Source organism: Atta cephalotes (genome assembly GCF_000143395.1).
Source record: "Atta cephalotes unplaced genomic scaffold scaffold00027, whole genome shotgun sequence".
NCBI classification, from domain to species: domain Eukaryota; kingdom Metazoa; phylum Arthropoda; class Insecta; order Hymenoptera; family Formicidae; genus Atta; species Atta cephalotes.
The window spans coordinates 713,237-739,018 of NW_012130091.1; the positions used below are offsets into that span (position 1 = coordinate 713,237).

The following is a 25,782-nucleotide window of genomic DNA, read 5'->3' on the forward strand; positions in this document are numbered from 1 at the left end:
TCCATTCTTCAGAGGAACAGCTGATTGTTCAGATTGGTCAGTTTCATAACTTAAATCCTCCGATTAAGGGTGCCATATAAATATGAGGTTTATCAGTATGTGTACGTAGAGGGAGAGGGGAGAGGGAGGGGGGAAACGAGAGAGGACCACGAGACGGAGGTATCCTGGGCAAGTTACCGATAATTTCTGTGCATTCCGGCAAACAAGCATGGCGCGCTTAGGTATACGTAATGTTCGAGAATATACAGTTAGTTAAGAATATACAGTCATTGTTTTCTCACGATTGTAGGAAACGAGATCGTTCTTAAAAACGTCATTCAATCATAAAGTTATTGCAACGGCAATAATAACGACGAGAGAGAGAGAGAGAGAGAGAGAGAGAGACTGATTGGTGAATATCTCATCTTGCGAGTTATCATTATCATTATCGTTGATACCCGAAAGAGAAAAGAGTTCACGGTGATTCATGGAGCGGAAGGATACAAACAAAAATTCGGAAGTGGATACTAACGAAGATACAGAGGAAGATACAACAATCACGAGCGAGCGGGGCACGCTGGAAGAATTTGATTCTCTCGAGGATTCGGTTACGTCGTTAGAGATGGAACAGTCGGAGACCGGTCGGAGAACGAGTATCTTCAAATTCTATTCGTACAAGAATGTAGGTGAGTGTGACTATATTATATATAATTGTGCGCAGAGAGCGATAAACTGAATTTGTGTTGATAAACATTTAGGTATTCGATTTAAATACCACATTGACGATGCGAAATCATATTACTTTTATTTTATAGCTCGAAAATAAATCAACTATTGTATAACCTCTCTTTCTCTCTCTCTCTCTCTCTCTCTCTCTCTCGCTCGCTCTCTCTCCCCCCCTACTCTCTCTTCTCCCTCTTCCTATTCCCCTCTCTCTCAGCTGAGAATCTCATTCTTCGAAAGTAATCTCGAAATTGTCATTTTCGATGACAATTCGTCATTTTGAAATGACAATCGGCGATGTTCATTCACTCTTAAAAATATCGGTGTGGATTTTACATATGCAGTGTTTATCGATTATATGTATAATATTCCGTATTACTTTCCGTATTACTTAATATTAACATCAACATGATGAGGATTTAACATGGATTTTAAAATCTATCATGATATAAACATTAGGGATTTTAAATCATATCAAACATATGATGATGTTAATATTAAGGACAATAGCACTTCTTTAAATTTTCTAGATATTCAGATCCAATGAGTATTTTGTATGAGTATTTTGTATAACATATGGTATAATGCATAAGCAAATTAATCAAGCAAGGTCTTTAATTTTCTTCCTTTCCATGAAATAAGCTTTAAGTCTTAAATCTCATAAGAAATGAACTAATCACAGTCGATTGAAGAATAATCGATTATGATTCATAATTTCTTACAGCTTAAGTCTAATATTACATTTTTCGTACGACAAATATTTCAAGCCTATTCTTAAATTTATTAGTAATGACTTATTGAAATCCCATGACACTAATACGATGAGAATTCTATACTGATAGACACCGCATGGTGTTGAATCCATACCGATATTTTTTAGAGTGTTGGATCACGAAGAAATGCGTATCGATTTATAAAATATAAAGTCAATCGGACATGTGCTGTAGATGATGCGCTGTACGACATTCTAGATTTTAGATGTCTCTTCGGATTGATAAGAATCAAATCTAGATAAGGATAAAATGATGTAGCTGTTATTGACGTTCATGAAATTTGATTCGAATTTTTAATGTTGCAATTTCGTGTGAATTAAATAAAAAATCCGCATTCTTACTTTTACGCTGACATTTGAGATTATGAACGTAATAAGTACGAATAAAATAATTAGGAACATTTTGCATTCACCTGTATAGTTATTCACCTGTATACTTAACTTGTGGATTGTGACTAACATAATACGACAGATCCGTCATTGATTACTATGATAACGTCTCAGTAGAGTCCCTAGAAAAACAGAATCTGGTCATGTCCTCAAAGTGTCCGATAAAAGTATGGATAAATTCTTAGTGCTTGCACTTTACACTTTCATACTTAGAAGTTAATTCACAACGAGCGTGAATTGAGACGGACGTGTCTTGTTTAGGCTTGGATGTTGTGTTATCCCCAATTTTGTTAAACCTATCGGACTTTTTTTCCTATACAGCACGGAATTTGCAACAATATTGTTGCAAAATCTCTGTAATATTGCTGTAACATGTAATGTTGCAGCAGTATTGTTGCAACTTCACTTCACATAGGAATGGTTTTGATTTCACATTTCGTTTCTATTTTTCTACCGGCGCTTTTTAAAGGCGCGAAACATATTTGATATTGGTCATATCGTTGTTTGAAGCTATGTTTCATTTGAAATTTTATATTTTTATTAAATAGATTATATATATTTCTTCTACACTACATTATAAAATTTCAATCTTGATTAAAAGCTCCGAAGAATAAAAAATAAAAAGGAAGGTAGAAAGCCAATGTGAGCCAGCACAGGTTGTTGATGTGTAAAAATACCATATATTCAGAAATGAAATAATTACAGACCCTTTTCGACCCTTATTATTTGGTCATTTTCAATGTAGTTTTTGAAACATTTAATTGTACAAGTTAAAACGTTTAATAGTCGCTTATAATATTTCATAAGATATAAAAGTTGTTTGTCGTATTTAATTGAATACTCAAACAATTAATATTATCTGCAATATATAATAACATGAAATATAATAAACAAACTTAAAATACTGATATAAAAAAAATTCATTAAAGAACTGAATAAACTTACATTACATATGGTCAGATAAATTAGAAACGTGTGTACAGTAAGACATTTCAAAAGAGAGATCAAAACGAAATTGTCATTACTAAGTGGGGAAAAATAATACAATAAATAAAATTAGACGGAAAGTTAAACAATTATACTGACAAAGTATGTTACGCATTAACTATAAAACTTGAAAAAATCATTTTTCTTAAAATGATATAAAGAATCCAATATTTCAATAACCTTTTGTAACTGTAAAATTCAAACCATTCTTTTGTTTCTTAATGTAGAACTCTGAGATTAAACGCTTATTATAATTCTTTTCTTTATCTAAAATTTTGACAGTGTTCTAATCAAAATTATGATTATATTTCAGTCTATGTTCCTTAATAACCGATTGGTATACCTGTTGATGTGATATTTTGATGCTCTAGTTTTTAATAATCTCTTCTTTTAACCCACATATGAATGTCTGTGAAGCTGGCCCCTCATTTTCATAATTTAAAAAAAATAAGCAGAGTTCTGCTTATCCCCCCAAGAATTCTAGAGTTTTCTATTAATATTAAAAAGAGTTTCATTGATTAAAGCGATGAAAATACCATTTGAAATTTCGGAGGGACCAAGTTCATGATTCCGAAATATTGAAGGGCTATAACTTTTTTACCGTTCATTATGTAGAATTATGATCCATATAGAACAATCGATAGAACTCTTTGGGAGACAATTAGAACTCTCAAAAAAATATCGGATTTCCGAAAAAATTTTTTCAAAAAAAAATTTTTTTTATAACAAAATTTTTTTTATTTCGGCTTGTTATAAGTTATACTGTTATAAGTTCTGATAGTCCCCGAAGAGAACCATTATCCTCAATAACCGATAGGCTGAAACCAATATCTAAAAAGTTCTGGAACTTTAAAGTTTCGACTTTTGAATTTTTCTAAGTTCACGCGGATCAAAATTTTTTTTCGGAAATCCGGCATTTTATTGAGAATTCTGGTAGCTCCCCGAAAAGTTCTGGGAATTTAAATTTTCGAATTTTTACTTAGAGAAATTAAAAACTTAGAGAAATGAAAAAAAATTTTTTTTTGAAAAAATTTTTTCGGAAATCTGGTACTTTTTTTAGAGTTTTGATTGCCCCCCAAAGAGTTCTATCGATTGTTCTATAATATATGGATCATAGTGCTACAATGAATGATAAAAAAGTTATAACCCTTCAATGTTTCGGAATTGTGAACCTCCCCGAAATTTCAAATAATGTTGTCACTGCTTTAATCGATGGAACTCTTTCTAATATTAAGAGAACTCTAGAATTCTTGGAAGGGCAAGCAGAACTCTGCTTATTTTTTTTTAATTTTGAAAATGAGGGGCAAGCTTCACAGACGTCACGTATGAAGCATTACAATTCGAACAATTAATTTTATATATTACATTAGAATGTAAAAAAGAATGTAATTTATGCTTTTGAACTTTAATAAAATAACTCAATTTATGTAATCTCACGTAGACCAAACTAACAGTTTTATTATTAAGTATGTCAAAATAAATTAGTGTATATTAAATTACAAACATATATATATATATATATATATATATGATATAAGATTATTATGAGAGATCTGCAATAAGGAGATCAATGAGAATATATCTTATTTAGTCAAATTGTTGTGAACTAAAAAGAGTGTTAAAAAGTGAGTTAAAAAGAAAAACGCAGTAGTTATTACAATAAATATAAGCCATAATGCAGTACTAAAGTAAAGAACAAGTAATTTCGACAGTATCAGACAATATTAGTTAAAGAGAAGACAAGTATATTTTGAGAAGATAATAAGAGGAAGGGAAAAAGGAGATGTTAGGAAGGAGAAAGGGATTATGAGATTAGAATATATTACAGTTTCGTATCATAGAGTATAATAGAGATTTCGTATCATTCATTTATCATTTGTTTATCATTTGTTTATTTATCCCATGTTTCTGTCTTTTTATATGGATCATTTCCGATATTAATCTCTGTATAAGAAGATTCAGTATCTAAAATTTTAACATTATCCTAGTTAAAATTGTAGTTCTGATACTCTATTCTGTAATTCGTTAAAACAGTAATGATTTACAGAAGTGACCAATGGTCAATGTGATGATTGGAAAATCATCGATAGGGATTTTGATTTCTTATTAATATCAGAAACATGTGCCATCTTGTCTTTTTTTTGATCCACATAACTAACATCGCAATTATTACAAGAGCTCTTGTGAACATTTTGATTGCATCATGAATTCAACTAGTCTTTTCCTTTTCCTTTTTTTTTAGTTACTAGTTCTATTATTATTATCGATAAAATTTGATTCTTTTTTGAATTGAGGAAAAGATGAATTTTAGTAGATATCCATTATTTAAGAAAATATTGATAACATTAATTAAATTATTTTGCTGGAAACGAGGATGACATGTATTATTTTGTCTACAAACCCATAGATTACATCTCTCTTGTGACAAAGCGGGTGAATTCAAATTAAGAAATCTGCTGCAAAAAATCTGTTGTTTTGCGATATCCGTCAAAAACAAGTCTTTGTTTTTTTTAACCAATAACATAGTATCCAAAAAACTTAATCTCCCATCAGTACCAATCTCCATAGTAAATTGTAATCTGATGTAATGAATTTAAAAATTCTCAAGATATCATTAATGCTCTCTGATGAAACAGATAGGATAATGTCATCCACATATCGAAAATAAAATAATAATCGTACAGATAAAACTATTGAGAAATTTAATATGTAATTTATTTTGATCTATACATACTTAATATTGTAATTGAATTTATTATTTAACTAAAACTAATGTGTAATGGTCGTTTTATACACCACATATTTCAATTTCATTTCTTCTGATTTCTAATTTTAAATTTTATTAATTGTAACTATCAGTATATCATCAATTTATTTTCATCTGATCCTAACAGTTAAACAATTTTTGGTGAACAGATTAATTTTTCAAAGAAGAAAATGAGATTATTACTAGCATATCAATTACTTAATTAATTCACATAATTAAGCGATTTCAACATCTATATTACAAATTTTCAATGTACCATACATATTTAAAAAGGATGGAATATAGGAACATCCAATATGTCAACATTTTTACAAATTTTACTAAATAACTTATGTAATAGCGAATTCGATTGGACGCACTCAATGTGCACATTAAAGTCATCACACAAAATAAAAATGTAAATATATATATTTATAAATAAACATAGGAATCGATTAAATCGTGATATATTTTATATCACTCAATACATTTTATTGTACTATTAAATAAAATATGTATTTTATAATTCGAAATACCAGGTATGTAAATATGACCGGAATTTTTTTATAGAAAATACATTTATTGCATGAAAATGATAAAAAATATTTTATTCGAAATATTACCCATCGGTAGCTATACATTTTTTCCACCTGTTTGACAATTTGTGGATGCTACGCCAAAAAAATTGTTGCTCTTTTGAGCCAAACCAGTCATCTAGCCATTTTCGTACATCTTCGTAAGAAGTGAAGCGCTGCTGAGCAAGTGCGTGTCCCATCGATGCAAATAAGTGGTAATCGGACGGAGCCGAGTCTGGTGAGTAAGCCGCATGCGAAAGTATTTCTCAACCAAATGCCTCAATCGTTTCCTTGATTAGTTTTGCTGTGTGTGATGATGCATTATCATGAAGCAAAATCACTTTTTTGTGTTGCCTTTTTTGATATTTCGGTCGTTTTTCACACAAAGCTTGATTCAAATTGATCATTTGTTGTCGATAGCGTTCAGTATTAACGATTTCGCCAGGTTTTAGCAGCTCATAATAGATCCACATCTTTCTGATTCCACCAAACACAGAGCATTGTCTTCCGTCCATAGCGATTTGGCCTTGCAGTCGATGTCGATGGTTCACCTGGAGTTATCCAGTGATCTTTTACGCTTAGGATTCTCAAAATATATCCACTTTTCATCACCAGTCATAATTCGATGGAGAAACGATTTTCTTTTGTACCTAGTGAGCAGCATTTCGCAAGTGATTTTTCGATTTTCTTGCTGTCTTTCATTCAGTTCACGTGGAACCCATTTTCCCATCTTCTGGATCTTTCCCATGGATTTCAAACGTATGGAGACAGCTTGTCGTGTCACATTCAATTGATCCGCGAGTTGTTGTTGAATTTGAACGTCATCCTCATCCAACAATATTTGCAATTCGCTGTCTTCAAACTTTTTCGGTTTTCCACGTTCTTCGTTTCTCACGTCAAAATCGCCACTTTTGAATTTTTTAAACTACTCAAAGCACTGTGATTTACCAAGAGCATGCTCACCGTAAACTTCGACAAGCATTCGATGCGATTCTGCAGTAGTTTTCTTCAAATGGTAACAGAAAATCAATGCTGTCCGCAAATCGTAGTTTCCAGGCCCAAAATTCGACATGTTCAACGCTATTACAAATTATACTGTTGTATGAAACTTATATTGTTGTGAATTGAAAATCTTTGTCAGATGTCAGAAACAAGGAAATGGCATCAATGGTGCTGACGGCAACTACATTGACAGTTATGGTCATATTGGTAAATTCCGGTTTCATATTTATATACCTGGTGTTTGCATTCATTTTTATATTCAAATCAGTAGCTTTAATATGTATCAATGCGCACTAGTGCTTTCAATCGAATTCGTCATAATATTGTAATTTTGAACCGAGAATCTGATAACTTAGTAATATTATAATTTTTTGAATTTGTTTTAGTATTGAGAATGACCCGATCGACGTCAAAACATTTGTTATTTATTTCGGAATTATCTATTAATAATATAAATGTTCTTAATTTATTTTTAACTAGCTTATAATTTTTCTATTTATTTATATTGGTTTATTCTAAGTGAACTATATTATTAATTTATATTTAAGTCTTTTTTTTTTTAAATCCATCCTTCACGGTTGACATAAAATTTCTATTTGTAGACATCTGAAACAAATGATTTGGTGTCACTTTGATCTTAAATGTCGCTATTATTGAATTGTAGTTTTTTATTTATATCTAACTTATATCATTGTAGTTTTTTAAATAATAATTTTTAACAAAATAATAGTCATCTAAAATTAAAGGTTACGATTTTAGTGAAAATTTTTTCCGTTTTTTAATAGTGCAATGAAAACGATTAAAATATTGAAAAAAAGAAATACATTTTAAAATTATTAATACAATAATAAAGAACTCTAAATAATAACAATTACAAAAATAATTACAATGATAAGTTTACAGAATATTAAAGAGCAATACTTATTGCGTAAAATTATTTATATATCCTAAAGATAATGACATGTTTCGGCTGCCTGTTCGAGTCCTCTTCAGAAATTCAATAAATTTAATTAAAGATGTAATTTTATCTTTTTAAAGTAGAACGCTTTTTGATAAACTGTTTCTAAAATAAAAAAGGTTGCTCACATGACGGTTGGAAGACCGTGTGGAGAATCTGGTTAAGCTAACAATGGAAATTTAATGTAGTTTTTTCTTTCAATATTATAATTACCAGAGTTTTCAATTTTTATTCTAGTAAAAACTTATCGATCATGGACAATTATCAGTCGGTCGAAATAACGAACGTATACAAAGGGTTCAGAAATACAGCGGGTTTCAGATTTTGTGCGACCTATATAGCGAACTTAGCTAATTTTCAAAATATCAAAATGGAACCGGCGGAAAGAGAATCGTTTGTACTTGTTTGTACCTCTCCTTTCATCATTGATCCCATTTCAATATCTTGAAAATTGGCTAAGTATCTCCGAATCCTTTGAGGTATAAACGAAAATAGGGAAGGTACAAACGGGTACAAATGATTCTCTTTCGAATGCCGTTTGTCTCATTTCGATATCTTGAAAATTGACTAAGTTCGCTATATAAGGATTGCACAAAAACTGAAACATGCTGTATCTCCAAATCCTTTGAGGTACAAACGAAAGTAAGAGAGATACAAACGGGTACAAACGATTCTCTTTCGAATGCCGTTGGTCTCATTTCGATATCTTGAAAATTGGCTAAATTCGCTATATAGGGATCGCGCAAAAACTGAAACGCGCTGTATCTTCGAACCTTTTGAGGTACAAATCAAAGTAGAAGTAACAAAGTATAAACGGGTACAAACGATTCTCTTTCGAATGGCAAATGAAATTAAAAAATCTTAAAGTTGCGCGTTGGCCATTTTTTATTTTTCACTTTTTGTTTAATTGTTTGAGGTATAAACGAAATACAAATGGATTGGTTACAAACAAGTACAAACAAGTATAAATGAAGTACAAACGGCTTACGATATTAATTTTTATTTTTGATAAAGTTGAGTGCCAGGTTCAGAGGACGAAATAAATTATAATAAATTAAATAACTTATAATAAATTAAGGAAACACGATAACGGATGAACACTAACTGAATAAATGATTGCAGAGTTAAATAATCTATATATACGCTTTATGAAGATCCTCTGTTTGTTTTGGGACCATTTATTTGTTTTTTAATATTGAGTATTTCAGAGATTAAGCGTTTTCTATAAAAAGATTCTTCATCTAATTTTTTAACGTTCGTGATTATACACGTACTTCAGTCTATAATCAGTTAACAAAACGAGCAGAGGTGTTTCAGTTTCTATGTTCAGTTGTTTTTAACAAGGATAATTATCTGCTTGTCTATCCGACATAGTTCTATTTTAAGAAGATGGAATCACATCTGTAATTATTATTAAATTTATTGAATTTCTGAAAAGGGCTCGAACAGGCAGCCGAAACATGACATTATCTTTAAGATATAAAAAACAATTTTCAAGTACTGCGGTTGACTCTTTAATACCCTGTAAATTATGTTGTAATTATCATTTTTAAATTACTATTAAAAATTGAAAGCGATCGATTCAATAATTTTTGAGAAATCGTATTACCAGGTTGAAAAAAGATTTAAAAAAAAATACGTTTTAAGTTTGAATAAAATACAATTTTGTTATACATATGATTAGGTGTACAACTTTGCTTCTGCCGTTTTCTTATAGATGGCTTTAGCGGTAAGTAGTGGTCGAAATAAATAGATCATAAACATCATACAATAAACTTGGGCATCTGTCAACATAACCCAGCGATGGATAATACTTTGAATCATAAATGTATAACCAGTTTATTACAATAAAGCCTTGAATTTCGGAAAAAAACGGCGGAAGCAAAGTTGTATACCTAATATCTTAATCTGTTATTCTAGAATATATAACAAGTCTTCTGCAGACAGGACTTTCTTTATTGCTCCTTCTTTTTTCTTAACAAATTTATGTTGCTTAACATGATGTGCTTTACCGACCCTCACCCTTCTCGATTTATTATTCATCCAATTTATTGCAATATTTGATTGAATTTGATTCAATATTGATATCTAACGTATCCATGATTTTTAGTAAACTCGAAAATCTATCGTTGAAGATATAGGTAATAACATACGTTAGTCACAGCGACAAGTTTAATAGTTATAGTATCGCAAAATGAAATTTTTGTGGTAATTTTCCAAATATGAGCATTATATAATCGTCTATGTATTTTGATTAAAATCGACGTATCTTTTTAATAATTGGTTTTGAATCATCGTATATAGATTTTAAGTCTCCCAATTTTTTGAATGTAATTCCTTTGAATATTTGAAGTTATTTTTTTTTATCTTGCTGCCTCGCCTGCTGCCACTTATACCAACTATCTTCGTCTTTCAGACTGATGTTGTGAATTCAATTGTTATCAGTAGAGCACTTATTAAATCTGTCGTTCCTTTATTAAATCCATAATTAGCACAGGCTTTTTCACCAAAGTGTTTTTCTTTCCTACAATTTCTGAAGCACCTATCTTTTTCCTAACATAATTTATACATTCTTTTTTTCCTAATTGTATATGATGTCGTCGTAAGGCTTCAAATTTACGATAGTTTTATATTTTGCTATCGCTATTACTTATATAATTGACATATTTCATGTTATGCAATTCAATAGATTTTTTAAATTTCACAAGTTTCGTCTACTTTTTTCCTATCGAACACCTTCACGATTTATTGCGCATTTATGTGCATGCAACCAATTTTCATAATCTTCTATCCCTTTCTATACTTTCACATCCTTTTTAGTGCAATGATTTTATAGAAATGTTAGTATTTTTTTCGAATAATAGTCAATGATTGATGAAACACCATGTAAGGAACTAAAACCTCTTTTTATCCAGGTTCCGTCACCTGAAACAATATAAGTTTCTCAACTTATTTGCCTTCCATTGCTGTTGCTCTTAATTCTTTTTTCTCTTTAATGTTATTTTTCAAAGATACATCACATATTGTTTTTGCGTAAAAATGAAAATGATAAAATTTTACGATGATTTATTTAATAAATTACGATAAATTAGTCAGTAATTTTTGGAAGTTGGTACAATGATAATGTTAAAAAATTATAAAAATAAAATAATTTGATGTAAAAGTATTTATAGCTTTTAATTATTATATTCAAAACGCTTTATTTAACTCATTTTCATATTGATATTACATTGTTTATTATTGGCATACAATATAATATACTACGCAACAATTAGGGGATCACTTAAAAATCTGTTAAAAAAAAAATTTTATCGATTTAAGAAATCGCCAGAAATCGCAGGACGATTTTTCTGGGTGCGTTTTAAAAAGTGAAACTTCTACTTTGAAACAGTTCATATGATATTTGCTGTCCCATCAAATGATCTTTTTTTCAAAATGTGTGAAAAAATCATTCGATGGAACGACTGCGATCTCTGGAAGCAGAGATATTGTTTCTTAAATATCAACAAAATTTGTTTTAAAGTGATCTCCTAATTGTTGTGCGTAATGTATATTGTACGTCGGTTCGCGTAAAGGAAGCCATAGCTTAGCGCCGAGACACTATCAGTATTCAGATACCAATAATAAATATTATAAATATATATTAGGTGTATAACTTTGCTTCCGCCGTTTTTTTTCCGAAATTCGAGGCTTTATTGTAAAAAACTGGTTATACATTTATGATTCAAAGTATTGTCCATCGCTGGCCACTTTCTCCTATCTTTCGGGTAGCGTACGAATCCCGCGTCGAAAAAACTAGTCATCTTTTGAGGTTATCCACGAATCGATCCAATTTTTTACTTCTTCATAAGACCGGAAGTGCTGGTCAGCCAGGCCGTGTGCCATTGATCGAAACAAGTGATAGTCAGAGGGAGCAACGTCTGGAGAATACGGCGGATGGGGTAGGACTTCCTATTTCAACGTTTCCAAGTATGTCTTGACCACTTTCGCAACATGGGATCGAGCATTGTCATGCTGCAAAATCACTTTATTGTGTCTCTCGTTGTATTGCGGCCGTTTGTCTTTCAATGCTCGGCTCAAACGCATCAATTGCGTTCGATACCGATCGCCTGTGATTGTTTCAGTCGATTTTAACAGTTCATAATACACTACGCCGAGCTGGTCCCACCAAATACAGAGCATGACCTTGGACGTCAAAATCACCGTTCTTGAAGCGTTGAAACCACTCACGACACGTTCTTTCACTAATAGCGGCAAGTATTTGAGAGCATTCGATGAGCCTCAGCCGCAGATTTCTTCACATTGAAGCAAAAAATTAAAACCTCCCGCAAATGACGAGAATTTGGCTCGTAAACTGACATTTTCAATCGAGAATAACTTTATGATGCAGACACAAATCGACTAATGTTTCTATGGGGTTATGTTGATAGATGCCCAAGTTTATTGTATAACGTCTATGATCCATTTATTTCGATCACCACTTATCACTAAAACCATCTATAGGAAAACGGTGGAAACAAAGTTGTACACCTAATAATTAAAGAACTAGATACATAGTCTAAACTAAAGGAACTTCAAATAAGTTTTTTTTTATTAAGATTCCAAAAAATATAACAAATACAATAATCTTAAACTATTTTGTACATATTTTGATTTTTTTTATTCGTACAATTTTTATATTTTTTACTTTACAATTAAACTTATAAAACTATCATTTATTTGCTTGCTATTTTAACGAGACTGTAAAATATTGAGACTGTTAAAGACATTTTTTTTATTAGAATAAAAACGAAAACACGATTATATAGGGTGTTTCGTAATTCATCCGACAATGCTCGTCGGCAAGTAGAACGAACTAAATTAAATCAAAAAGTCCTCTCCATTTTGCAATTCGCAATAGTTAACAAGATTATTGATATTATTTATTAAAAATCGCTGAATATTGATTTTCAATAATTTTTTACTCAAATATTATCAATTTTACAGAAAAACAGCGAGAGACAAAAATTGTTGATTTTCTTTTCATAAAGTTCTGAGAAATTTTTCAGAATTTTTTTTAGAATTTTTTAATACCTTATTTTCTCATGTTGGTAAAATGCACTAAAAAGTTGATAAAAAATTCTGAAAAAATTCTTAGAGTTCCATGAGAAGAAAATAAACAATTTTTGTCTCGTGCTGTTTTTCTGTAAAGTTGATAGTATTTGAGAAAAAAATTGTTGAATATCAATATTTGGCAATTTTTACTAATTAATATCTTGTTAACTATTGTGAAAATTGCAAAAAATCGTAGAGGACTTATCTATAATAATTAGTTTAGTCCGCTCTACCTGCCCAACAAGCGTTGTCGGAATTACGGGACATCCTATACATCAAAAATAAAATAATCTTTTTATAATTGCACTACTGCTGGAATATCTAAATAGAAATATAAAATAATTTTAAGTAATTCAATAAAAAGCTAGATTTTAAAATATAAAACAATGAATTATGTAAAAACAATTGGAATTTTTAATCTGCATTGCTTTATATTTTTTAATCACTGTCAATCTAGGGAATTATATATTGAAAACGGATTTTAATATCGATTATTTTAAATTTAGTGAAGTCCTATTATTATTTTATCAGCAATTTCTCGATGAGAATATTAGAAGAATATTGTTTTATATTATGCATTAGTGTGAAAAATATAAATAAATAAAATCTATTTATACATAAAACTTATAAAGACAAATTTTAACAAAACTACTAATAAATTATCATTTTACCGTAATTTTATCGTAAATAATTGTCAAATTGAATTTGACAGTAATTTTACATCTCTATTTTTGCGGCATCACGGATGTAGTAATATTAGATATCGTAAAATGTCTGAAAAATTGATCGAGGTAAATTCACTAGAACGCAAAATTTTTTTTGCACCTTACAATCCAATTCCAAGAATTCTCGTTACAAATACAAATTGATTTATGCGTTGGATATCATGCATACATACGCGCACCTACGTATTTATGCACGCAGTGGACAATAATTATTTTTTCCATACAGAAACATTATAATATAATTTTGAATTCAAAACCATGTTCACTGCCAATTTAAAGTTTGATATTACTATTGCACGTTTTACATTTTACATATTCACTAATGGTCGTGAAAACTGTTAAAAAATTAAAAATTACAACTTTTAAATCTCAACTTTTTAGCTAGCGTATTTCCAGATGTATTTGTATAGTATTGTGATCTTGTTCGGTAGTTTGTAGATTTATAGAATGCCATCTTTCTCTTCGATTCGCTCCTTTATTACTGTTTCTGTAACTTTTTTCCTTCTATCTTCAATTGTCTATTTCGTGAATACTTAGCGATTGTGATTTTAGCGAACTGTAATATTGTTTCTCTGATGTACAGTTTCCATTAGTGAACATCTCCCGAAATCAATTTGAACACACAAACAAGAGATGGTATCAGAGAGAGTATAGATCTTATAGATCGGCGCAGATAAAATCATATCATCTCAAGTTTGTGCGATCATGAATAATTGATTTCACCTATTGAGTAGGTAGGCTCAGATGGTGCATTCAAACAACTCAGATATAACTTCGATAACTTTATTAATTTTGTTCAAATCAACTTAAAGGTTAACACGAGAGACTATGGAGTCCTCTTGAAGATGAATTTCTTTATAAATCGAAGATGTGAAGGGCATATAAGAGTCAAAATGTAATTAAGATTATATAAAAAATTTATAATATAATTAATATAATAATTGTATAAAAAATTTTATTAAAAACACATTACCTGTTTCAGCTTCCTCATTGAGTCATCTTCAGATACTAGTTACCAATGTGCAGTCAACATATTACATTAGATAAGAATTAGAATTATATTAGAATTAACATGATGATATAGACGATATTGTTTCAAGTTTGTTTTGGATTCTACTTATTTCATATTTAACAACATATATAAAATTTCGGCACACCATTGGGCTCACCCATCACTGATTTAATGATGCAAAAATTAGGAAGAATAGCTATGATATCCTTCATTCAAGTTCCATTTTATTATTGGTATGTTGACGATAATACTCATATCTCAAAAAATTGATTCTTTCCTTGAGTGCTCGGTTCATCTCCGTCTTCAATTTACTTTAGAAATTGGAGAGGATTCATTACATTTTTTGAACGTAAAAATGAGGATTGAGAATCATTGATTAGTCTTTAATTGATATCAAAAACCTTTTCAGGTAGATTCGTAAATTTTTGTTCAAATCCTATCTCTCAAACGAAAAGCATTATTTTCAATTTAGTAAATAGAACCTTATTATTATCTGACCAATATCATTATGATAATTTAATATTTACCATTAATGCGATGTTGAACAACGACTATTCTCTTAAATTTATATTTGACACAATTAGAAACAGAATTATGAGCATTCAGAGAGAGAGAAAGCGTCGTCACAGAGCGACACGAATAAAAAAAGCGATGAAAGAAATAATGCATTTTGGCTCACAGTTTCATTCATTCTAAAAGTGACTGAAAAATTTTAACAACTCTGAAAGATGTCAAAGTCTCATTTTATAGTTCTAACAAACTAAATCAATATATAAAAGTACAAAAAGATCCACGTCCACGCCTAAATACAAATAAATGTTGTTTATAAAATCAAGTGCAACAATTGTGATGCATCCTATGTTGGGCAGATAGGCAGACAATTCAAAACTAAGATTGCTGAACATTGCAACCATATTCGATGGAATCTATCTGCTCGTTCTGTAATTATCGATCATAGATTGTAATTAAACCACGATTTTGATTGGAACAATATCCAAATTTTAAACGAAGAACCATGTTATTATAAGCATTTAATATCTGAGATGATAAATATTAAAAAGCAAAATAACAGTCTTAAAAAAACAAATCGACACAAAGAATCTAAAAAAAGCCTATACATCTATTATAAACAAAATTTGACATTATTTTTATCTTAGTCATTGTTAATTATCTGATTTCCCCTCAGAAAGTATCTGACTGTCATATTGGTTACATAGTTCAAATTTTATTTATTGATACACATATAATTTATTTTTGATGTGTAATTTGATAATGTGTAATGTGTGATAATTTACGAAAGCTTTCTGACTGGAATTAATTTTCTCATATCATTATCGATGTTCTAATTTTTCTGACAAAGTTAAGAATATAAGTAATAAGTTGACGACTGACAGGTGAGTGTTTCACGTGGATGAAATTATTGTTCACGTTAAATATTTTTAACATCATTTTCTTCTCTAGAACAAAGAGAAATTTCAAACATTCGGCCTGTAAATCGTATGCGAGTAGTCTTCTCTGTTCTTTGTGGAATGTTCGTGGTCAATAACCTTGAATATCGTCTATATCATTGTCTTATCGTCTATATCATCGAATATCATCTATATCATCGTCATATATTAATTCTTATCTAATGTAATCTATTGACTGCACATTGTGATAACTAGTATTTGAAGATGGCTCAATGAGGAAATCGAAACATGTAATGCGTTTTTTATAGAATTTTTTATATAATTATTATATTATATTATAGATTTTTTTATATAAGCTTAATTACGTTTTGACTCTTATGTGCCCTTCACATCTTCGATTTATTTTTTTAAAAAACTAAGAGACCTGTATTTTTTGTTATTTGATTTTGAATTTCTTTATGTTGAAATTATGGCTAAAATATTGGATGAATAGCGATATTTGTAATCAGAAAAAGCTCTTGAAGGCTCGTACAGAGCGATTTTTTTTGGAAAAAAGGGAAAATAAAAATTTATTCTGATATCTCCGATGTGTACAACAATGTAATTAAGATGTACATAATTTTATTATTAAAAAATTTTCAAAAATCAATTTGTAAAATTTGGCTCTGTACGCGTCCTTCGTAGCTTCATAAAAAAAGAAATCATAAGATCTTATGATGTAATATTATTCTTCTTGGAGATAAAATAGAAGCATAAAGATAAATATCTATATCATAAATAAAGAGCATATTACGTATTTTATTTATTAAAATGTTTTTAAGAATGAAATTGCAAAATTTAGTTCTTTAATAGGCTTCATAGTTTTAAATATTTCTTTTACGAGACAATTTATGATAAAATCTTATAGAATGCAATGTCTTATGTAACTGCATAAAGAGATATAAATGAGATGGCTTATATAAATGAGATGGCTCCTACCGACTCTTAAAATTTTAGAAATATACTTTTCAAGAGCTGTTCTTTCAGTTCTTTAAAATAAAAAAAAGATTTTTTTCTCTGGTGTCCATTTTTAAGGAGGTTCGACTATTTGGTCGACAAAAAATGCGACTGAAATAAATTATCATTGTAGCGATTCCGTATCATCTGCAATGTTAGTGTAATGAATTGCGGATACTATTTATGTGCTATATTCTTAGTAAATTATTATTGTGTAGAATATTAAATGTATGAGATTGTCAACGACTCAGTCGAGGTCGAGTGTATATTTGACAACGTTGCACTTCGCGATATGATGGGCAATGAGTTATGGATTCTGGATTATATGAAGTTGACTTCATATTAACTGTGCACTGCGGCGTTGTTAAGTCTGTTACTATAAAATATAACTAATGCGATCCGTGAAGTAAAAATAAACTTTGCGACAATAACGCTTTAAATTCATACGATAAAGTTCGATTTTTTTTTGTACACGATTGTTGGTATTTCATCTGCCAAATCCTAGTTTTTCAAAGTTTTAAGTTGGCTGAATGTATATATTAAATTGGTTATTATCTACTTCGGAACAACTGCCTTCTATAAGGCGATATATTTAAAATGATTAATTTCAAAATAACATTATAAGAAAACTACACGGTCAATATTACTCAAATTGTGGGATTATTTGTGTACAGTATTTATCTACATCATATAAAAAAATTAAATCTCTAAATTACTTTCGACTAATAATCGAACCTCCTTAGACTCTTAAGTAATACCTTAAGATTAATACGGCTCTAAGATTAGTTTAAGACATTTTAAAATTGTACTTAAGATGAGCTTAAAGAATCGACTATGAAATACCTTCCTTATTATGTAAACATTATCAAAGAAATCTTTAAACTATGATGTATCTCTCCGAAGACATTAGTTTAAAAGAGAAGAGAGAGATGTTAGTTTTTAAATAAAGAGACTTCTTAATACTTTTACGCTACAGTTTTATACACGATGTTATGCTTTAGCGCATGAATTTGCGCATACTTATATCAAACGTATTCGAAAAGCTCGCATTTTAGAATCTTTAGGTCTGTTTTTTATAGCTGAACTATACATATTTTTTATAGCTGAACTATATATATATGTCCTACCCATCACACATCTAAATTTTAGAGTGCCTTTTCTTACACTGCAATTGAATGAAATTTTATAATATTCTGTCATCTGCCTTACCCTCTCTTTCTGTGTTTTCTACATTTTGTTCAGAAATAATCCGATACGTTCCTTAAATCGTGATTGAAAGTAAATGTTTATACATTTCATCTATTTTTTTTAAATGAATTGCGCATGTTATTATATTCACATCTTGCCTTTCTTTACTGACAATGAGAATCCTGTTCTCTCTTATGCACTTTGTATATTGGTGAAGCTAATTGTATTATTTGTATTAGACTGTATTTCATGTATTTGCAATACTAATTGTTTTGAATTTGCTTGTTCAGAATTATTAAAATCTAAAATTAACTCTGATTTTCAGGACTTCAAATTAGCTGCTTAGTTGTCATCCCATCTATTGTGTTGCTGATACTCAATATCACTTATTGTTTCTTTTTGTTTATTTTGTATTTAATGTTAATAGTTGCATTCAATGAAGTTATTATTATTATTATTATTATTATTATTATTATTATTGTATACACTTTCAGAAGTTAGGCCCTTCTAACTTCTAGTACCTTTTAACAATAATAACGATATTGTTATAGTATCATTACACAGCTTTTTTGTTATGTTCAAAACCTGCATAACAATTATGTAACGATATCATTATCGTTTGTCATTGAGAGTATTATAGAGTAGAGACCTTGAAGTGAAATAGGTATATATTTGGCCGAAGTGAAAAAAAAATTCTAGTGCAGAAATAAAATAATAGATTCTTTGGCATTAGGACATCGTAATTATTGATAATAAATTATTTTTACTTCTTGTAGTAATTATATAGTATATTAACTTCCAATTTACAAAAATACGCATTACGTTAAAAAATTAAAGTAACCTTATTCTGCCCTCCAAAAGGCAATTTTTCAAGAGAGTGTATTATCATATAATAAAAAATAATTATAATGTCATAATTCTAAAAACATTTAAAAGCTTGAAGTCGCGATTTTAGATAACAATCTGACTGATTTTCTATGGATCTACATGAATACAAATGGATATCCGACAAATCTGAACACTTTTTATGAACAAAATTCCATCGTAAATTTAAAATTGCACATAAAACAATTTTAAAAGAAGGCATTTTTATTTTTAATTTGTACTTTTTGTGTGCGGGTGTTGTATGACTTTTTTCGTCGAATTATTCGATATTGATGCCTAGTTTTACAACTCACGGTTAAGAATTAATTGCCTGAAACGAAAAGTGCCTTTCTAACTTTGCTCATAGAAGACGAACGGTATAGTGAGATATATTTTTTTAAATTAATAGAAAAATTTCTCTTGAAGTCTATTTGTGCGTCTATTATTTTTTTGATAAAGAAATTTTTCATTAAATTTCGCTTAAATGAAACATTAAAAATTAAATGATGACATATTATCATTCAACTTGATATATATCAGTTAGAATCGTTGAGAACTATGATCTTAACTATAATTTGTATCCTTCGTGTTTGAAGCAACGACTTTGAGTAAAACAACATTCGCTTGATTTTATCGCAGCACTTGTCGCATATTGTGTGGAGGTTGCACAGTCGGATTTACGCTTCTTTGTGTGTTATGTATACGATGTATATACAGTAAGAACAAAAAATATTCGTACAAAAAAATTTTTTATAAAAAAAATTGCATTTGTAGAAAATAAACATTAATTAGCAATTTTATATATTCTAACATAACGATGACAATTTTTGACTTACAACAGTTCTGAAGAAGATATTTATAGTTTTGTATTTTAATCTGCAATTGATATTAATATTAATAACTAACGGTTTTTCTATGTATAATATTATACGTTTTTAAAAAATTTTTTCTTCTGTTTAGTGGTTTCTTTTATACACTGTAATTATTTATTAAATGTATTTGTAATTTAATAATTAGTTTCTTTGAAAACTTTCTTTTAAATAGATTTTAAATTTTCATTGAAGAAATATGCGAGTATTACAAACGTCCCGATTATATTGAGCGATTTCAATAACTTTCACTATTTCAATGGACCACATATTCTTAACAAAAATTTAGCCGAAAACGTAATTTTTGTCACGTAAATTTTCAATACAGCACCTGACAATTATTTGTTAATATCTGTTAACGTTTTAACTAAATGTGTGCAAATGAAAAATCGATTTGTTTTAGAATGTGCAAAAGAAAATCTATTGATTGGTACTATGTTTCGAATCCGTTTCTGTTAAATTTAAGTTAAAAACGTAATTTCTGTGATATGAAGTTGGTTTGTCCCCCCTTATTTGTACACTTATTTTTTAAATAACTTTTTAATCAGAGAGTGCAAACGAAAAATCGACTTGTTTCGGAATGTGCGAACGAAATCCTATCAATTCATGCCATTTTGAGCATAGTAGGGGCGAAAAATCGACTTGATTCGGAATGTACAAATGAAAATTAATCTATCGATTAAGATCTTTTCGAATCAGTTTGCTCGAAGTTGGGAGACTAGTGTGAAGTTAGCCCCCCCAAATTGTTTTTTTAATAACTTTCTTATTTGAAGTAGTGCAAACGAAAATTCAAAGTGTGCATAAATGTGTAAACGACGAGTGAGCTATTGAAAATTAATTTTCTCAAAAGTTGGGGGGCCAACTTCACATGGGTAATATATTTATGTATTATAATAATATATATAATACTGAATATATTTATTTAATCTAAAAATATTTTTAAATATAATATAAATGTATAAATAAACAAATAATGTAATATTTCCTAACAATAATAAATTCAGTTTTTATAATATTTAATAAACATTTGTGATTTATTACATTTGATTTTAATATAACGTTTATTTCTTATCTTAAAAATAATTGTATTTTTGTTTATTCAAATAATTTACTAAATAAAATAAAACATTTTTCTAAACGAAATAAATGTTTATTAAAGTTAAATATGTTTTTAATTTCAATTTAATATATTTATGTATTAATTAATACAAATTAATACAAATTTTTATACAATTCGATATTTAGGCTGTGAATCTTGATTTGATGTTTGGTTATCGTTGACGCCGTAAGTGTTTTCACGTCTTGGGATCTAACTGAATAATTGGATATGGAATTGACAAAAAACCGCAATATTATATAGTTCACAAAAAATATCACTTGCCGATTTTTCTTAAAATTTTTCATGATTTGTTTCTTATGACAAAATAATAAGAAATATATCATTAATTTTAGTCCAAATTCGTAATAATTTAATAGGCGTCTGCCTATTAAAAAATAATTTTATTTAATTGGGTATTTTTTACAAAATACCCAATTTTTTATGTTTAAAACAATATTTCTTATAAATAAATATACACCTGATATTTTGAAGCTCGATGCACATATAAAACACCAAAATATTATAGTTAATCACAGTTAAGAGTAATTACTAAAAGTAAGTAATTAAAAGAACTTCCAGCTATGTTTCCAGCTGTAAAAAGTTCTTTTCAAGAGGATCGTTTCTTAATTATTATTAATTATTATTTTGGTGTTCTATATCTTCTAAATTCTAATATTTATTTAATCAAATAACATTTTTTAAATTACAAAACCATTTACAAAACATAAATTAATTCACAAGAACTCCTTACTTGTCCAAAAGAAATTTGATGAAGGCAATAGTAGTCAGGTATGGTAGTCGTTGCGCAAATAATATACAGATATAATACAAAACTCTGTGGACTTGGACGAAAATTGGAAAGTAAAGCCTTAACATTTTTTTTTATTCAGTTTCCATTGCCCTTTTATTATAGATATGTCGATGATATAATCATGGCGGCACCTACTTCTTCGGTCAATTCTTGACATTTTTAACTCTCAGCATTCAAAGCTCCAATTTACTATGGAGGTTGGAGGAGATAGATTGAATTTTTTGGATGTTACCTTAATTAATAATAATAGTGTAATAGAATTTGATTGGTATCACAAACCAACGTTTTCGGGTAGACATTTAAATTTTTTATTGTATCACTTTATCTCTCAAAAGAGAGAAAGAGAGAGGAAGAGAAATGTTACGAGATTAGTTGATAGAATAATTTTGCTTTTGAATCCAAAATTTTACTTTAACAATTTTTGTCTTATACTTAAAATACTGTTAAAGAATGATTGAGTTTCATTTTTAATAATATTAATAATCGTCTGAAGAACATTATTATGTCTAACATCATAAAAAGTAAAAATGAAAATAATATTGAAATTGTGCGACTTTCATGGTTTACTGTGTTCCTTGTGTTCCTAATATTACCAAAAAGTTTAACTAAAAGATTAAATAGCGATATTAAAGTATCGTTTTATAATAATAATAATAAAACGAGAATTCATTAAGATGCAGCCGCATAATGTGATCATTAAGGATCCGCTGCCGCATAATGTGAAATCGAATGTATAAGATTTCTTGTAAGAATTGCGACGCGAGTGACGTGGAATAGACGAGCAGACAGTTGAAATTCAGAATCACGGAGCACAGAAATCATATCCAGTGGAATACATTTACCCGTTCAGTTACGGTAACTGATCACCGGCTGCAAGAAAAAATGAGACTGATTTGACTAGGAGAACATTGCAATTTTGGATACGGAACCTCAATATAGGAAAAGATTGGTTTCGGAAATGTTATACTGTTATACTGTTATACTGTTATATATAATGTTTATTTTCAATGTTTTTGATAAATTCAAGAATTGACTTTTTGAGATTAACTGGAGATAAAGAAAAATTATTATCGAATTGAAGGAGACATTGAATGTTATGAATGGTAATAGTTGATAAATTAATAAACCATTTGTTTTTGATGTTTGAGAGAGATGAATTCTGATTCTTGTCATTAAACAGAGAGTAATGTGCACTTCAATCTGTTATGAAGTGGGTGGATGCAAGCTTTTAATATCGTTGAGTTGTTCACGATCCTGATGAGGAAGAATATTTTAGGTTTAATACTATCTATTATTCTTTTTTTGTATTTATTTAGAAGCTATTGCATCTTTTTGTTCAATTTTATATGTTCTTATTCTAAAAGACGTTTTAATACTTCAAATTGCGTGTTAAAGAATCTGTCACAAATGTAAGATGGAATATTAAAAAAGATTTTTCTCACTAGATCCAGAGATTGTTTATGGAAATGACTGATCGAACTGCGCGCGTCATTTAGTTTTATTTTAAGTAATTTTTTAACTAGAACGTTTTTTAAGTATATGAACTTGATACTAGATGGTGATGAAGGAAATTAAAATTAAAATCGTCTAAGTGTTGTAGATATCGAGGTACGGTGACATTTTGGATACAAAATTTAAGTTATATAATGCGAATTTTGTTTCTTACAATGTTCTTCTGATGTTTGATTTATGATTTCATTAATTTGACAGAAATTAAACCAAAAGTTACAAAAATAAAGCCGAAAAACGAATGAAGTGCAACGCATTATTTTGTCAACGTTTAAAACAATTTAAAAAAGACAACTTTAAATAACTACGCGTTTTCGAAATTATCAAAATAATAAAAATTAAATTAAATTATATTAATTTTTTTTTTCAGCAGCGCATTTTGCATATTATGCATCTTTATTTGTAATTTTTCCATACTACTGATAAAGAATTCTGTGCACCTCGAAACATTCAATTTTAATCATTAAATGTGAATTTCTACTATTTTAAATGAACACTTTGACATCTTATATCATTTGTTTTAATTTGGCCTTGTCGCGTAATTAATTTCTGATAAAATTCATTTCTAATAACTTTCATTAATAATCATTTCATAAACAAGTTTTTGACAATACGTATCTTCATAAATCTGATCGATAAAAACGCGAAGAAATATTGATCGCTTATGACATCACAGAACAAATTTATGAAAAGAACAAATATAGTATGAAAAGAACATATATAAAGTAATTTGAAATTTTTATCCGGTAATCCACATGGAAGTCGACTAGAATTGATTCGATTAGAATTGATTGTGAAGAACAATTATATGAAAATTTTAAGTTTTTAAGTTACATTCTAAGTATTTAAGTTTTCTGTCGTGGATAGTAAAACCATTTATTTTGTCTTATTATTTTTCTTCTTTTTCATCTATTTATTTTTTCATTGATTTTTTTTAAACAGAATATGATATTGTGTATCAAAATATTTAATATTGTAAGTGACAAAATTGTATCATTGTTAGAAAATATCGGCTTGAAATGAATTAAAGAATCTTGCAGCATTGAATACTATTGCGAAAGTTGAAAGACTATAATCCTATACATATTAAATCTTCAAAAGAAATTTGAAAATGACAGGACAATAAAGAGTCGGGGGCGGTAGTTACGCAAATAATATACAGATATAATACAAAACTCTTTATTATTACACAAAAACTAATTTTTGACCAGATAATTATTTATTGTTTATCGTTTATTATATTTGCGGTATGATGTTTTATATTCGTGGTAAACTTCCTTACTTTCATTGTGAATTAAATTTATTAAAGTCTTACAAATTTTATCTCTGATATATTCTAAAAATTATTCTTCTCTTTTCTTTTTAATATCTGAGTTTAATTTTGATATAGGATTTTTTTGTATAGTGGAGGGAGCTCACTATGACAAGATAGTTATTACGTATTGTATCTATAAAGATGATTTATGTCTCTGAAGAAGGTTCAAAAATGAGCCGAAACATGTAAGCGCATTATATTATTATATCATTGTAATAAAGAGTTTTGTATTATATTCTTATATTATTTGCGCAATGACTACCCGACTCCTATTGCTCTATCATCTCCAAATTTCTTTTGAATACTAAGGAGTCCTTGTAGATTGATTTATGTTTTATTAAATCTTCACTGAAGAAATTGGTTTCTTGACAGTAAGACTAATTTTTATCGTTTCTATTACAAATATAACATTAGAGAATATGTTTTAATATGTAGATAAGAATTTTTTTTCTCAATTTTTTTTCTCAGTTTATCTATAGATTTATCTATAGATTTATAAATACCGATATTTCAATGTATAGAAATTAATAATTGATATATGTACAAGAACTTATATTGAAAAGGATATAGAAAGTTTTCTTTCAAAAGGGAAAAGCATTATATTAGGATTTAATCCTTACTACTAGGCGAGAAACACGAAATGTGCATGTAAATTTGCGTAAACGATTCTTTTTTCAAAAATTGAATTCCGTGTTTCATATATTTGATTTATTTTATAAATTGATGAAAAACTGCATTCAGAAAGTGCGTTATTGCTTA

The 25,782-nt window shown here is 28.8% G+C and overlaps 1 protein-coding gene across 1 annotated transcript in view; it reads left to right on the forward strand.

Annotated features, from left to right (window-relative positions):
- The first annotated feature begins 466 nt into the window (after positions 1 to 466).
- The window catches only part of LOC105620475 (glycerol kinase), a 35,878-nt gene continuing 10,562 nt past the window's right edge, over positions 467 to 25,782 (forward strand). Inside the window, exon 1 of the mRNA XM_012201963.1 lies at positions 467 to 665. Within this exon, the coding sequence (XP_012057353.1) occupies positions 467 to 665 (199 nt within the window). The remainder of the gene's footprint in view (positions 666 to 25,782) is intronic.